A 15,173-nucleotide genomic window follows, 5' to 3' on the forward strand; every position below is an offset into this window, starting at 1 on the left:
GGTGGACGGGGGACACTTACCCCGGCATTCCTGCCCCTCTGTGGGACTCTGGCGTCACCAGGCTCCCATTAACTGTCAGCCGTTATCTCCCCCACGTGTCGGCGGGAACGAGGAGCTGCTGGATGGCCCCGGGCCCCGCAGAGCCTTCTATGGCCATGGCCCGCTGGGAGAGGGAAGATAAGCAGCCCACGGGCAGCTCTGTGCACAACAATGAGTGTTTCTGTTAAATTTAGAGCAGTTATCAGACGCAGCTCTCCCTGCTGAACACACTTGCTTCCTCTGCTGCTGCAGCGTCAGGACCAGAGGTGAGTTCTGGCTCCGACAGGAGCCCAAAGAGCCGGTTTACTCTGCAGGAGAAAACTGTCAGCCAGGAGCAATTCATCTTTACTCTGCTGAAGTCTGATGCTGTAGATATGGAGACTGGTTAAGCTGTAGATGGTTGTGGATAAGTTGTAGATGGTTGTGGTTAAGCTGTAGATGGTTTTGGTTAAGCTGTTGGTTGGTTGTGGATAAGTTGTAGATGGTTGTGGTTAAGCTGTAGATGGTTTTGGTTAAGCTGTTGGTTGGTTGTGGATAAGTTGTAGATGGTTGTGGTTAAGCTGTAGATGGTTTTGGTTAAGCTGTCTGTTGGTTGTGGTTAAGTTGTTGGTTGGTTTTGGTTAAGTTGTAGATGGCTGTGGTTAAGCTGTTGGATGGTTGTGGTTAAGCTGTTGGTTGGTTGTGGTTAAGCTGTTGGTTGGTTGTGGTTAAGTTGTTGGTTGGTTGTGGTTAAGTTGTTGGTTGGTTGTGGTTAAGTTGTTAGATGGTTGTGGTTAAGCTGTTGGTTCGTTGTGGTTAAGTTGTAGATGGTTGTGGTTAAGCTGTAGATGGTTTTGGTTAAGCTGTCTGTTGGTTGTGGTTAAGTTGTTGGTTGGTTTTGGTTAAGTTGTAGATGGCTGTGGTTAAGCTGTTGGATGGTTGTGGTTAAGCTGTTGGTTGGTTGTGGTTAAGCTGTTGGTTGGTTGTGGTTAAGTTGTAGATGGTTGTGGTTAAGCTGTAGATGGTTGTGGTTAAGCTGTTGGTTGGTTGTGGTTAAGCTGTTAGATGGTTGTGGTTAAGCTGTTAGATGGTTGTGGTTAAGCTGTTGGTTGGTTGTGGTTAAGCTGTTGGTTGGTTGTGGTTAAGCTGTTGGTTGGTTGTGGTTAAGCTGTTAGATGGTTGTGGTTAAGTTGTAGATGGTTTTGGTTAAGCTGTCTGTTGGTTGTGGTTAAGTTGTAGATGGCTGTGGTTAAGCTGTTGGATGGTTGTGGTTAAGCTGTTGGTTGGTTGTGGTTAAGCTGTTGGTTGGTTGTGGTTAAGTTGTAGATGGTTGTGGTTAAGCTGTAGATGGTTGTGGTTAAGTTGTTGGTTGGTTGTGGTTAAGTTGTTGGTTGGTTGTGGTTAAGCTGTTGGTTCGTTGTGGTTAAGTTGTAGATGGTTGTGGTTAAGCTGTAGATGGTTTTGGTTAAGCTGTCTGTTGGTTGTGGTTAAGTTGTTGGTTGGTTTTGGTTAAGTTGTAGATGGCTGTGGTTAAGCTGTTGGATGGTTGTGGTTAAGCTGTTGGTTGGTTGTGGTTAAGCTGTTGGTTGGTTGTGGTTAAGTTGTAGATGGTTGTGGTTAAGCTGTAGATGGTTGTGGTTAAGCTGTTGGTTGGTTGTGGTTAAGCTGTTAGATGGTTGTGGTTAAGCTGTTAGATGGTTGTGGTTAAGCTGTTGGTTGGTTGTGGTTAAGCTGTTGGTTGGTTGTGGTTAAGCTGTTGGTTGGTTGTGGTTAAGCTGTTAGATGGTTGTGGTTAAGTTGTAGATGGTTGTGGTTAAGTTGTAGATGGTTGTGGTTAAGCTGTTGGTTGGTTGTGGTTAAGCTTGAGATGGTTGTGGTTAAGTTGTTAGATGGTTGTGGTTAAGCTGTTGGTTGGTTGTGGTTAAGTTGTAGATGGTTGTGGTTAAGCTGTTGGTTGGTTGTGGTTAAGCTGTTGGATGGTTGTGGTTAAGCTGTTGGTTGGTTGTGGTTAAGTTGTTGGTTGGTTGTGGTTAAGCTGTTGGTTGGTTGTGGTTAAGCTGTTAGATGGTTGTGGTTAAGTTGTAGATGGTTGTGGTTAAGTTGTAGATGGTTGTGGTTAAGCTGTTAGATGGTTGTGGTTAAGCTGTTGGTTGGTTGTGGTTAAGCTGTAGATGGTTGTGGTTAAGTTGTTAGATGGTTGTGGTTAAGCTGTAGATGGTTGTGGTTAAGCTGTTGGTTGGTTGTGGTTAAGTTGTTAGATGGTTGTGGTTAAGTTGTAGATGGTTGTGGTTAAGTTGTAGATGGTTGTGGTTAAGCTGTTAGATGGTTGTGGTTAAGCTGTTAGATGGTTGTGGTTAAGCTGTTGGTTGGTTGTGGTTAAGCTGGAGATGGTTGTGGTTAAGTTGTTAGATGGTTGTGGTTAAGCTGTTGGTTGGTTGTGGTTAAGTTGTAGATGGTTGTGGTTAAGCTGTTGGTTGGTTGTGGTTAAGCTGTAGATGGTTGTGGTTAAGCTGTAGATGGTTGTGGTTAAGCTGTTGGTTGGTTGTGGTTAAGCTGTTAGATGGTTGTGGTTAAGCTGTTGGTTGGTTGTGGTTAAGCTGTAGATGGTTGTGGTTAAGCTGTAGATGGTTGTGGTTAAGCTGTTGGTTGGTTGTGGTTAAGCTGTTAGATGGTTGTGGTTAAGCTGTTGGTTGGTTGTGGTTAAGCTGTAGATGGTTGTGGTTAAGTTGTAGATGGTTGTGGTTAAGCTGTAGATGGTTGTGGTTAAGCTGTTGGTTGGTTGTGGTTAAGCTGTAGATGGTTGTGGTTAAGCTGTTGGTTGGTTGTGGTTAAGCTGTTGGTTGGTTGTGGTTAAGCTGTAGTTGGTTGTGGTTAAGTTGTTGGTTGGTTGTGGTTAAGTTGTAGATGGTTGTGGTTAAGCTGTTGGTTGGTTGTGGTTAAGTTGTTGGTTGGTTGTGGTTAAGCTGTTAGATGGTTGTGGTTAAGCTGTTGGATGGTTGTGGTTAAGCTGTAGATGGTTGTGGTTAAGTTGTTGGTTGGTTGTGGTTAAGCTGTAGATGGTTGTGGTTAAGTTGTTGGTTGGTTGTGGTTAAGCTGTTGGTTGGTTGTGGTTAAGTTGTAGATGGTTGTGGTTAAGCTGTTGGTTGGTTGTGGTTAAGTTGTAGATGGTTGTGGTTAAGCTGTTGGTTGGTTGTGGTTAAGCTGTAGATGGTTGTGGTTAAGTTGTTGGTTGGTTGTGGTTAAGCTGTTGGTTGGTTGTGGTTAAGTTGTAGATGGTTGTGGTTAAGCTGTTGGTTGGTTGTGGTTAAGCTGTAGATGGTTGTGGTTAAGTTGTTGGTTGGTTGTGGTTAAGTTGTTGGTTGGTTGTGGTTAAGCTGTTGGTTGGTTGTGGTTAAGTTGTAGATGGTTGTGGTTAAGCTGTTGGTTGGTTGTGGTTAAGCTGTAGATGGTTGTGGTTAAGTTGTTGGTTGGTTGTGGTTAAGTTGTTGGTTGGTTGTGGTTAAGTTGTTGGTTGGTTGTGGTTAAGCTTTTGATTGGTTGTGGTTAAGTTGTTAGATGGTTGTGGTTAAGCTGTTAGATGGTTGTGGTTAAGCTGTTGGTTGGTTGTGGTTAAGTTGTAGATGGTTGTGGTTAAGCTGTAGATGGTTGTGGTTAAGCTGTTGGTTGGTTGTGGTTAAGCTGTAGATGGTTGTGGTTAAGTTGTTGGTTGGTTGTGGTTAAATTGTAGATGGTTGTGGTTAAGCTGTAGTTGGTTGTGGTTAAGTTGTTGGTTGGTTGTGGTTAAGTTGTAGATGGTTGTGGTTAAGCTGTTGGTTGGTTGTGGTTAAGTTGTAGATGGTTGTGGTTAAGCTGTTGGTTGGTTGTGGTTAAGCTGTAGATGGTTGTGGTTAAGTTGTTGGTTGGTTGTGGTTAAGTTGTTGGTTGGTTGTGGTTAAGTTGTTGGTTGGTTGTGGTTAAGCTTTTGATTGGTTGTGGTTAAGTTGTTGATGGTTGTGGTTAAGTTGTTGGTTGGTTGTGGTTAAGCTTTTGATTGGTTGTGGTTAAGCTGTAGATGGTTGTGGTTAAGCTGTAGATCGTTGTGGTTAAGCTGTTAGATGGTTGTGGTTAAGTTGTTGGTTGGTTGTGGTTAAGTTGTAGATGGTTGTGGTTAAGCTGTTAGATGGTTGTGGTTAAGTTGTTGGTTGGTTGTGGTTAAGCTGTTGGTTGGTTGTGATTAAGTTGTTGGTTGGTTGTGGTTAAGCTGTAGATCGTTGTGGTTAAGCTGTAGATCGTTGTGGTTAAGCTGTTAGATGGTTGTGGTTAAGTTGTTGGTTGGTTGTGGTTAAGTTGTAGATGGTTGTGGTTAAGCTGTTAGATGGCTGTGGTTAAACTGTTAGATGGTTGTGGTTAAGCTGTTGGTTGGTTGTGGTTAAGCTGTAGATGGTTGTGTTTAAGCTGTAGATGGTTGTGGTTAAGCTGTCTGTTGGTTGTGGTTAAGTTGTTGGTTGGTTGTGGTTAAGCTGTGAGATGGTTGTGGTTAAGCTGTTAGATGGTTGTGGTTAAGTTGTTGGTTGGTTGTGGTTAAGTTGTAGATGGTTGTGGTTAAGCTGTTAGATGGTTGTGGTTAAGTTGTTGGTTGGTTGTGGTTAAGCTGTTGGATGGTTGTGGTTAAGTTGTTGGTTGGTTGTGGTTAAGTTGTAGATGGTTGTGGTTAAGCTGTTGGTTGGTTGCGGTTAAGTTGTAGATGGTTGTGGTTAAGTTGTTGGTTGGTTGTGGTTAAGTTGTTGGTTGGTTGTGGTTAAGCTGTTGGTTGGTTGTGGTTAAGCTGTTGATTGGTTGTGGTTAAGCTGTAGATGGTTGTGGTTAAGCTGTTGATTGGTTGTGGTTAAGTTGTAGATGGTTGTGGTTAAGTTGTAGATGGTTGTGGTTAAGTTGTAGATGGTTGTGGTTAAGTTGTAGATGGTTGTGGTTAAGTTGTAGATGGTTGTGGTTAAGTTGTTGGATTCTTCTTGTTAAGTTGTAGAGTAGCATGTTTAAACTCTGAGCTGGAGCCGGCCTAAACTGTGGTCACCACACATCGGCTTTAGCAACAAAAGTTCAGTCCAACAGTTTCCCATCAATTTAACAGTCACAAAAACTTCATCAGCGAGATATTTAAACTCAGCCATAAAGGCTAATACTCCTTCTGGACCACTGTGTTCATTTGTGCTTTCACGATGGTAATCAGGGGCATCCTGCTCCCTTTCAGGAAGCTCTGAAGACTCATCTCCTCAGAGAACACCTCCTGTACCTCCCAAACAAACCACGTCAGGTCCAGGTCACTGAAACCTGCAGACAGCAGACATTACTGATCAAGCTGAGCTGAAGGGAAGGACAGATCGAATCTTATAGAGACCACACAGCTGAAATTAGTACTTATTCAGATAACTTAGGTGCAGACATTAGGTCCCCAAACAACTTATTTTAGACACATTAAGTTTCTGCCTGAAGCCCAAAAGTTCAAAAATAGTCCAAGAATTTCCAAAAAAGCTAAAATCAGAGGAAGGAAAGAGTTTGTTTGTGGCGTGTTAAACAGCCGCTGTGAGTGAATGATGGAAGTTTACTGCAGACGGTTCGGGTCGCGGACATCTGTTGATGGATTTCGTTTTGTCTTCGTGGCGCGTCAGAGGCTCAGGAGCTGAGAGGAGGCGGGACGAGCAGCGAGCTGAGCAGTGTGGAGGTTCAGAGGAGGCAGTGTGGGGTTTCCTATCATCGCTCGGGCTCCTGCTTCTCGTCTTAACGGCGGCTGACAGGATTTAATCGTGTTGCGCTTTGCTCTCACTGTTTCTGCCTCAGGATGAAAAGTCTACGCCTGACATTTTGATGTGATCAGATAATGCTTCGATGATTTTTATCTTCGTCTGTGAGACAGTTTCAGTGACGGTAGGTTTCTGATGCTCTGAAACACGAAGTATTCACTGTTCATATGTTCCTGATGAGGCGTGTTGATGTTATTCTAAGATCAAAGTATTAATGCAGTCAGCGATAGTGAAAGATACAGCGATAGCACTGCTTTAAATCATTTTTTCATTCACTTTAACTGTGATAACACATTCAGAGCCAGGGCAACATGTACAGGTAAGATCATTAGATGATAAAGGAAAGTGAGTTCCTGGCTGCAGCCAGTTTGGCCGAACTGGTTATCTTCCAGTTCCCATCTGAGGAGTCCAAAATGATCTTTAAAACTCATGAATACTCTAAAAAGAAAACCCAAAAGTCGAATTTATGATGATTCAAACTCTGGAAAGTTTATCACAGTTACACTTAAATTCAAACTTAATTTATAGATTAGATATAACCCATAATTAGAATTCTTCTAAAATATAATAAGAACTTAATAAGAATGAGAAAATAAGAGTCATCTCTGACCAACTTAATCGCATTTAGAAAATAAAACAGAACCAAAAGTAGAACCTGATGCAGCAGCACTCAGTGAAAGTTGTTCAGGAGCCAAAGAAAGACAGAAAGTTTATAGAATCTACAGCAACAGCTTCTGAAGCTTCTCCAACCAGCAGGTTACCTGCTGACAGGTGAGGGTGTCAGGATTGGGTATAAAAGCAGCTTCCACCAAAGGTTTAGGTCAGGAACACGTTTATAAAGGCAACCTGCTTCTTCATGGGTGTAATGGTTCACAAGCTTCCTGTTTACTAAGTCTGTTACCGGAAAATTCCACTTCAGGGAACACCAGAAGGAAAGAAAGGCCACCATCCCACCACATTTCTCCTCTGCCGTGAACGCCCTTCACTGGCTTCTTTAGTCTTTTTAGATTCAATACTTTAATCATTAGCTTCATCTTCAGATTGGGGAGTTTCCACAGTAAACACATCTGCTATCAGGAGGTGGAGAGTGGCCCGAAATCTGACCACCACAAAGAGTTCTGAGTTCTAAAAGATCTTTTCAGGCTTGATCGTTAGAGAGAGGTAAAACTGATCCAGCCTGCAGAGCTTTGGGCAGCAGGGTGCCATAGAAAGCCTCGAGGGGCGGCTGAAGGGGGCGGCGAGGACTTCGAGGACACACATGGAAGCCTTTGAGTTTGAGTCTCCGGTTTGGTTCAGCCTGAAAGTGTTTTTAGGCCTCATATGGTGCCGAGAGAGCAAAGGTACCAACAAGCACCTTTAGAGCTTGGAAGTGGCTTGAATTTGGGGCAAGACTTGAGCTTCTTCATGTTTCCATCACTGTCACAAGTCCAGCTGAACATGTAGTTTCTGTGTCTTACAGGTTGAAGGGAGCTGAAGCGTCACCATGAGCCAAGCAGGGACCTTTCCATCCTTCTCCACCTCTAAGCTGCTGTTCGTGCTGACTGTCATCTCCACTGAGTTTCTGCATTCAGCAGCAGCCGGCTCAACTCTGAGCCTAACGTCCAACAACACAGTCAGCAACCGCACCAAATGTGGTGGCGGCACCAGCTGCATCCCAGGCGTTATCCTGCCAGTGTGGAAGCCGGAGAACCCGGCCTTCACCGACCGCTTGGCCAGAGCCACCATTTACTTTGTCGGGTTGGCCTATATGTTCCTGGGAGTTTCCATCATTGCGGATCGCTTCATGGCATCCATCGAGGTCATCACTTCCCAGGAAAGACGGATCACCATCAAGAAACCAAACGGTGAGAAGGTCACCACGACGGTGCGCGTCTGGAACGAGACGGTGTCCAACCTGACCCTGATGGCGCTGGGGTCATCTGCGCCTGAAATCCTCCTGTCGGTTGTGGAGGTTTGTGGTCACAATTTCAACGCTGGTGAGCTGGGTCCCAACACCATCGTAGGAAGTGCTGCCTTCAACATGTTTGTCATCATCGGCTACTGTGTGTCGGTGATCCCTGACGGGGAGACCAGGAGGGTGAAGCACCTGCGGGTGTTCTTCGTCACGGCCTCCTGGAGCGTCTTTGCCTACACCTGGCTTTACCTGATCCTGGCCGTCTTTTCTCCAGGGGTGGTTGAGATATGGGAGGGGCTCCTCACACTTTTCTTCTTTCCCTTTTGTGTCGGATTTGCTTACGTCGCAGACCGCAGACTTCTTTTCTACAAATACATGCACAAACGCTACAGAGCGGGTAAGCAGAAAGGGATGATTATTGAAACCGAGGGCGAGCCAGAGCTTCCCTCTAAGGTCGACATCGAAATGGACGGCAAAATACTCAACTCTCATGGTGACGAGTTCATGGATGGAGAGGCAGGGTTGGAGATGAAGGAGCTGGATGAGGAGGAGGCCCGCAGAGAGGTGGCCAGGATCCTGAAGGAGCTGAAACAGAAACATCCAGACAAAGAGATGGAGCAGCTGCTGGAACTCGCTAATTATCAAGTTTTAACCCAGCAACAGAAGAGTCGAGCTTTCTACCGCTGTCAGGCGACCCGAATCATGACCGGAGCAGGTAACGTCTTAAAGAAGCACGCTGCCGACCAGGCGAGGAAAGCCACCCAGCACGACATCTGCTCCGAGGTGTCGGTGAACGACTTTTCCTCGAAGGTGTTCTTCGACCCTGGGACCTACCAGTGTCTGGAAAACTGCGGCAGTGTGGCGCTGAATGTGGTCCGTAAAGGCGGAGACCTGACGAGCGCCGTCTCCGTGGAATACCGGACCGAAGATGGCACGGCCAACGCCGGCTCGGACTACCGCTTCACCGAGGGAACCGTTGTTTTCAACGCCGGCGAGACGGAAAAGGAAATCCGCATCGACATCATAGATGATGATATCTTCGAGGAAGATGAACACTTCCTGGTTCACCTCAGTAATGTGAGGATCTTATCAGAGGGTGCAAACGGTCACAAAACTGACCACGTGGACAGCCTTGCAGGATTAGGCTTACCGTGCACAGCAACCGTTACCATCTTCGACGACGACCACGCGGGGATCTTTACGTTCGAGGAGCCGGTGGTGACCGTCAGCGAGAGCATCAGGATGATGGAGGTGAAGGTCACGCGGACCTCTGGAGCTCGTGGCGTTGTGGTGGTGCCGTACAAAACCTCCGAAGGGACGGCGAAAGGTGGCGGCGAGGACTTCGAGGACACACACGGAGTCCTGGAGTTTGAGAACGATGAAATCTTGTAAGTATAAAACTTCAGCATAAATATGATGAAAAATGTGATGAAAAAACTTAGCAGGGTTCTGATGTCAGTGTTAAAACAAAGACATGAAAGGATTGTCCACAAATGTGTCAAAATATACTTTAAGAGACACCTGCTGTGAGCAGATCTGCCAGCCAAAGCTCCTCTGTGGTGGCACCCTGGCTGCTCTGTGGGGATGAAGTCAGGAGGTTGGAGGATAGATTCCACCGACCAGTGCAACCTATTATGCTGCTTATCAGTCTTCCTGCTCAATGTAACGCTTCCTTTGGCCTTAAAGGCGGTCTTCGTGGTTCAGGTGTGGAAAACATCAGCATTAGATGTTCAGACAGATGTTATTTTTCTGGTAAAAACCTCGCTGCGGGGGTCAAAGTTGCAGGTCACAGCACAGCCTGTAAGGTCTCCAGCATCAGTCAAAGGACACATTTCTGCCTCATCACAGGTGAAAACTCTGGTTTCTTCTTTTAACTGTTCACTTTGGCAGATATTACTTTTTATAGACTTTTAATTAGATTTGTGATGGTTATTTTGTGGTAAAAAAAAAAAGCCAGATGCTGAATTTCTGAGATTTGACTTTCAGATAAAACCGTAGCTCCGCCTCCATCCTGTCATGTGACCGCTTTATTCAGGTTTACATGCCTCACATAGTTGCTGCTGCCAGACTCTTTCCATGTCTTTGGGCAGCAGGAATCACATGACAACACATTTATTTCCAGAGAATAAACATGAGCAGAAATAGACGGCATCTTGGAATGGAAAAGGTGTCGTTCTTTGTTTCAGTTTATTAATGCGGACGCTGCCCTGCAGTTACACTCAATGGGCTCCTGGAAAAGCCTTATATAGTCCGATGAAGTTACCGTCTGGGCTGCTTTAGTGACCTGTTCGCTACTTGCATGGGGAACACTTATTAAAACCGTTAAAAAGCAGCAAAGAGAGTCAGGGAGCTCCAGGTTCAGCTCCATCATCCTGGATGCATGAAGGTTCCTCATCTTATTAAACTTCTTCCTGGCTGTGAAGCTTAGATGGTTGTGAGAACTGTCAGTGAACTTAACAGCCGAAGTACGGCATGTTTGTTCCATCCATCCATCTTCTGTACCCGCTTAAGCCAACTCAGGGTCTCAGGGTGCTGGAGCCCATCCCAGCCGCCATTGGGCGGGAGGCGGGCTGCACCTGGACGGGTTCCCAGTCCATCACAGGGCCACACCGAGACAGAGCAGGCAAACGACCCCACAGGCTCACAGCCAGAGATACTGAAAGTCCAGAGACTCGACCCGGAGGCAGAGACTCGACCCGGAGGCAGAGACTCGACCCAGAAGCAGAGACTCGACCCGGAAGCAGAGACTCGACCCGGAGGCAGAGACTCGACCCGGAAGCAGAGACTCGACCCGGAGGCAGAGACTCGACCCGGAGGCAGAGACTCAACCCGGAGGCAGAGACTCGACTCGACCCGGAGGCAGAGACTCAACCCGGAGGCAGAGACTCGACCCGGAGGCAGAGACTCGACCCGGAGGCAGAGACTCGACCCGGAAGCAGAGACTCGACCCGGAGGCAGAGACTCGACTCGGAGGCAGAGACTCGACCCGGAGGCAGAGACTCGACCCGGAGGCAGAGACTCGACCCGGAGGCAGAGACTCGACTCGGAGGCAGAGACTCGACCCGGAGGCAGAGACTCGACCCGGAGGCAGAGACTCGACCCGGAGGCAGAGACTCGACTCGGAGGCAGAGACTCGACCCGGAGGCAGAGACTCGACCCGGAGGCAGAGACTCGACCCGGAGGCAGAGACTCGACTCGACCCGGAAGCAGAGACTCGACCCGGAGGCAGAGACTCGACTCGACCCGGAGGCAGAGACTCAACCCGGAGGCAGAGACTCGACTCGACCCGGAAGCAGAGACTCGACCCAGAAGCAGAGACTCGACCCGGAAGCAGAGACTCGACCCGGAGGCAGAGACTCAACCCGGAGGCAGAGACTCGACTCGACCCGGAGGCAGAGACTCGACCCAGAAGCAGAGACTCGACCCGGAAGCAGAGACTCGACTCGACCCGGAGGCAGAGACTCAACCCGGAGGCAGAGACTCGACCCAGAAGCAGAGACTCGACCCGGAAGCAGAGACTCGACTCGACCCGGAGGCAGAGACTCAACCCGGAGGCAGAGACTCGACTCGACCCGGAAGCAGAGACTCGACCCAGAAGCAGAGACTCGACCCGGAGGCAGAGACTCGACTCGACCCGGAGGCAGAGACTCAACCCGGAGGCAGAGACTCGACTCGACCCGGAAGCAGAGACTCGACTCGACCCGGAAGCAGAGACTCGACCCGGAAGCAGAGACTCGACTCGACCCAGAAGTAGAGACTCGACCCGGAGGCAGAGACTCAACCCGGAGGCAGAGACTTGACCCAGAAGCAGAGACTCGACCCGGAAGCAGAGACTCGACTCGACCCAGAAGCAGAGACTCGACCCGGAAGCAGAGACTCGACTCGACCCAGAAGTAGAGACTCGACCCGGAGGCAGAGACTCAACCCGGAGGCAGAGACTTGACCCAGAAGCAGAGACTCGACCCGGAAGCAGAGACTCGACTCGACCCGGAAGCAGAGACTCGACCCGGAGGCAGAGACTCGACCCGGAAGCAGAGACTCGACCCGGAGGCAGAGACTCGACCCAGAAGCAGAGACTCGACCCGGAAGCAGAGACTCGACCCGGAAGCAGAACTCCACCGGTTTCCGGTTCAGAACCACGGCCTCAGACTAAAGGAGGCTAATTTTCATCAAAATGCTTTTCATGGAAGAAAAACTGAGAAATGATGCCGGCACAAAGTGCAGTGAACAGATAAAAGGACAAAGAAAGGTGAAATGATTTAAACACACATCATGGACCGGGTTCCTGAGGGTCCTCTGATGGTGGGTCCGGACACACCTTCACTCACTTTACGATGAGTCCGTAAATCTGCCTCGTTTCTGCCTCCTCTGGAGCTCAGGGTTTCAGCTGTTAGTCCAAACAGAGGCTGGTGCTGATGTGTGGGGCAGATAAACAGCACGCAGCTCACTTCCTTATTTGGCCAGTCAGCGTTCGGCGGCTCGGGATGTGCTCTGGGTCGCAGCGTGAGCCCATAAAGCAGACAGATATCTGCAGCCTGTTTCTGTCAGCCTGACGACGGGGGAGGTCGCCGCTGGCCTGCAGCCACGTCTCCGACCTCCACACAGAAGTGCTGAGAAGCTGCAGAGATGATAAGCAGACTGACTGTGCAGCTCCTCCAATCACAGCTCTTTATTTAGACATCGCCTCAAACGGCTCTGTGTTTCTCTCAAGCATCTCAGCCACTTCTTAAGCTTCTGTCTCCGTGTGAAACGTCCCAAAGCTCCTGAGATGTTCTTCTGAAGCGGATCAGAACCTCTCGGCTCCTCCTTCAGGGTAACGCTAACCCTCTGTGGGAAGGCTGTGGTCACCTCTCAGGGGAATTATCCGGTTTTTCAGTATCACTTCATCCGTTTATATAATTGATTTAAAACTGTGTAAAAGCACAGCGGAGCTGAGAAAACTCACTGAATGAACAAGGAGAATTTAAACAGTGACATCAGCAGTGTTTGGCAGAGACCAGTCATTCCTGACTGAGCGAGTTTCCTGGTGAACAAACGTACAAACAATCCGCTTCAGGTCAGATGCAGGAGAGCTGGAATAAAACTAACTTTAAAACAAACAAAAAGAGCCACAAAGGCAGATAATCCAAAATCCAACCAGCAGCTCTGCAAAATGAAACCAGTTAGCTGTGCTAACTGAACCCAGCTGTGCTAACTGAACCCAGCTGTGCTAACTGAATCCAGCTGTGCTAACTGAATCCAGCTGTGCTAACTGAACCCAGCTGTGCTAACTGAACAAAGCTGTGCTAACTGAACCCTGCTGTGCTAACTGAGCCCAGCTGTGCTAACTGAATCCAGCTGTGCTAACTGAACCATGCTGTGCTAACTGAGCCCAGCTGTGCTAACTGAACCCAGCTGTGCTAACTGAACAAAGCTGCGCTAACTGAACCCTGCTGTGCTAACTGAATCCAGCTGTGCTAACTGAGCCCAGCTGTGCTAACTGAGCCCAGCTGTGCTAACTGAACGCAGCTGTGCTAACTGAACAAAGCTGTGCTAACTGAACCCAGCTGTGCTAACTGAATCCAGCTGTGCTAACTGAACGCAGCTGTTCTAACTGAACCTAGCTGTGCTAACTGAACGCAGCTGTGCTAACTGAACCCTGCTGTGCTAACTGAATCCAGCTGTGCTAACTGAACGCAGCTGTGCTAACTGAACCCTGCTGTGCTAACTGAACCCAGCTGTGCTAACTGAACCCAGCTGTACTAACTGAATCCAGCTGTGCTAACTGAACCCTGCTGTGCTAACTGAACGCAGCTGTGCTAACTGAACAAAGCTGTGCTAACTGAACCCAGCTGTGCTAACTGAACCCAGCTGTGCTAACTGAATCCAGCTGTGCTAACTGAACCCAGCTGTTCTAACTGAATCCAGCTGTGCTAACTGAACCCTGCTGTGCTAACTGAACCCAGCTGTGCTAACTGAATCCAGCTGCACTAACTGAACGCAGCTGTGCTAACTGAGCCCAGCTGTGCTAACTGAGCCTAGCTGTGCTAGGAACAACAATAATATATATTATACAATAATAACGACCCAATTTAACTCCAAATGAATTCAGAAATCTGTGAAACAGAATTAATAAAAAGTTTCGGTGCAGTCTGTTGGTTTGTAGGAAATAGTTTTTCAGTTGGCTCTGAATGAATGAATTGGATCCTGACTATAATGAATTGGCTTGAACTGGACCGTTTTGTTGTGATTCGGCGCTTTATAAATGAAACTGAATCGATCTGTGTCCTGCACAGTTTACACATTGTGATTTATTCTGAACAAACCCGTCATGATTAATAAGATCCACTGAGAAACGTGTCAGTGATGGCAGGAAATGAGCCCTGAGAGACGGATTAAAGGTATCTTTAGCATTTTTAAGCTTGTTTTCTGTCAAACTGAACCACAGAAACACATTTTTAAGATGGATTTGGATTAACCGCCCTGGTGTGTTTGGGTTTGTTGGACCTGACGGGTCCAGTAGACCCACAGACATTTCATGACTAACAAAAACACAAACAGGACACTCGATTTCAACTGAAAAAGAACAAACTTAAAGCCCAAACAGGCTTCAACGTGACATGAGAACACAGCGCTGTGTCCTTGGATCACACAGAGCTCCTAACCATCAATCTGCTGACGTTAAATAAACATGAAAATGGCCGAAGGCGAGATTCAGTTTCCATGCTGCTGGCACACTGACACACACACGTGCACACACACATGCACACACACATGCACACACACATGCACACACACATGCACACACACATGCACACTGTGGATCCATCCAATGAGGGCTGCAGAAGCCTGCGGCAGCAGGAAGTTTCCGACACTCAAGGCACAACAGAGACAGCAGCTTCAGCATCAACCTTCATGAGGTCATCTTCTGATGCGTTCTCAGGTGAATCAGTTCTGAGGCAAGAGTCAGACTGAACAGAAATGAGCTGCTGATAATCAGCTGCTGATAATGAGCTGCTGATAATCAGCTGCTGTAAGCTAGCAGCAGATGCTAGCAAACGACACAGTAATGGACCAAGCCTCGCAGTGATGCTCGTGCACCGTTAATTACTGCGTTATGACAGTGTGGCGGCGTGTTGTATGACAGTATGGCGGCGTGTTGTATGACAGTGTGGCGGCGTGTCGTATGACAGTATGGCGGCGTGTCGTATGACAGTATGGCGGCGTGTTGTATGACAGTGTGGCGGCGTGTTGTATGACAGTGTGGCGGCGTGTCGTATGACAGTATGGCGGCGTGTCGTATGACAGTACGGCGGCGTGTTGTATGACAGTGTGGCGGCGTGTTGTTTGACAGTATGGCGGCGTGTTGTATGACAGTACGGCGGCGTGTTGTATGACAGTACGGCGGCGTGTTGTATGACAGTACGGCGGCGTGTTGTATGACAGTACGGCGGCGTGTTGTATGACAGTAGGGCGGCGTGTTGTATGACAGTACGGCGGCGTGT

General features: G+C 48.0%; 1 protein-coding gene across 1 annotated transcript in view; it reads left to right on the plus strand.

The window, feature by feature from the left end:
* The first annotated feature begins 222 nt into the window (after positions 1-222).
* Positions 223-15,173, plus strand: part of LOC140305242 (sodium/calcium exchanger 1-like) — a 32,697-nt gene continuing 17,746 nt past the window's right edge. The window contains exons 1-2 of the mRNA XM_072384004.1: positions 223-305; positions 7,255-9,077. Coding sequence (XP_072240105.1) covers positions 7,279-9,077 — 1,799 coding nt within the window. The 5' untranslated portion in view covers positions 223-305; positions 7,255-7,278. The remainder of the gene's footprint in view (positions 306-7,254; positions 9,078-15,173) is intronic.

The sequence above is a fragment of the Leuresthes tenuis genome, unplaced genomic scaffold (genome assembly GCF_036924035.1).
Source record: "Leuresthes tenuis unplaced genomic scaffold, fLeuTen1.0.hap1 SCAF_4, whole genome shotgun sequence".
In the NCBI taxonomy this organism is placed as follows: Eukaryota; Metazoa; Chordata; class Actinopteri; order Atheriniformes; family Atherinopsidae; genus Leuresthes; species Leuresthes tenuis.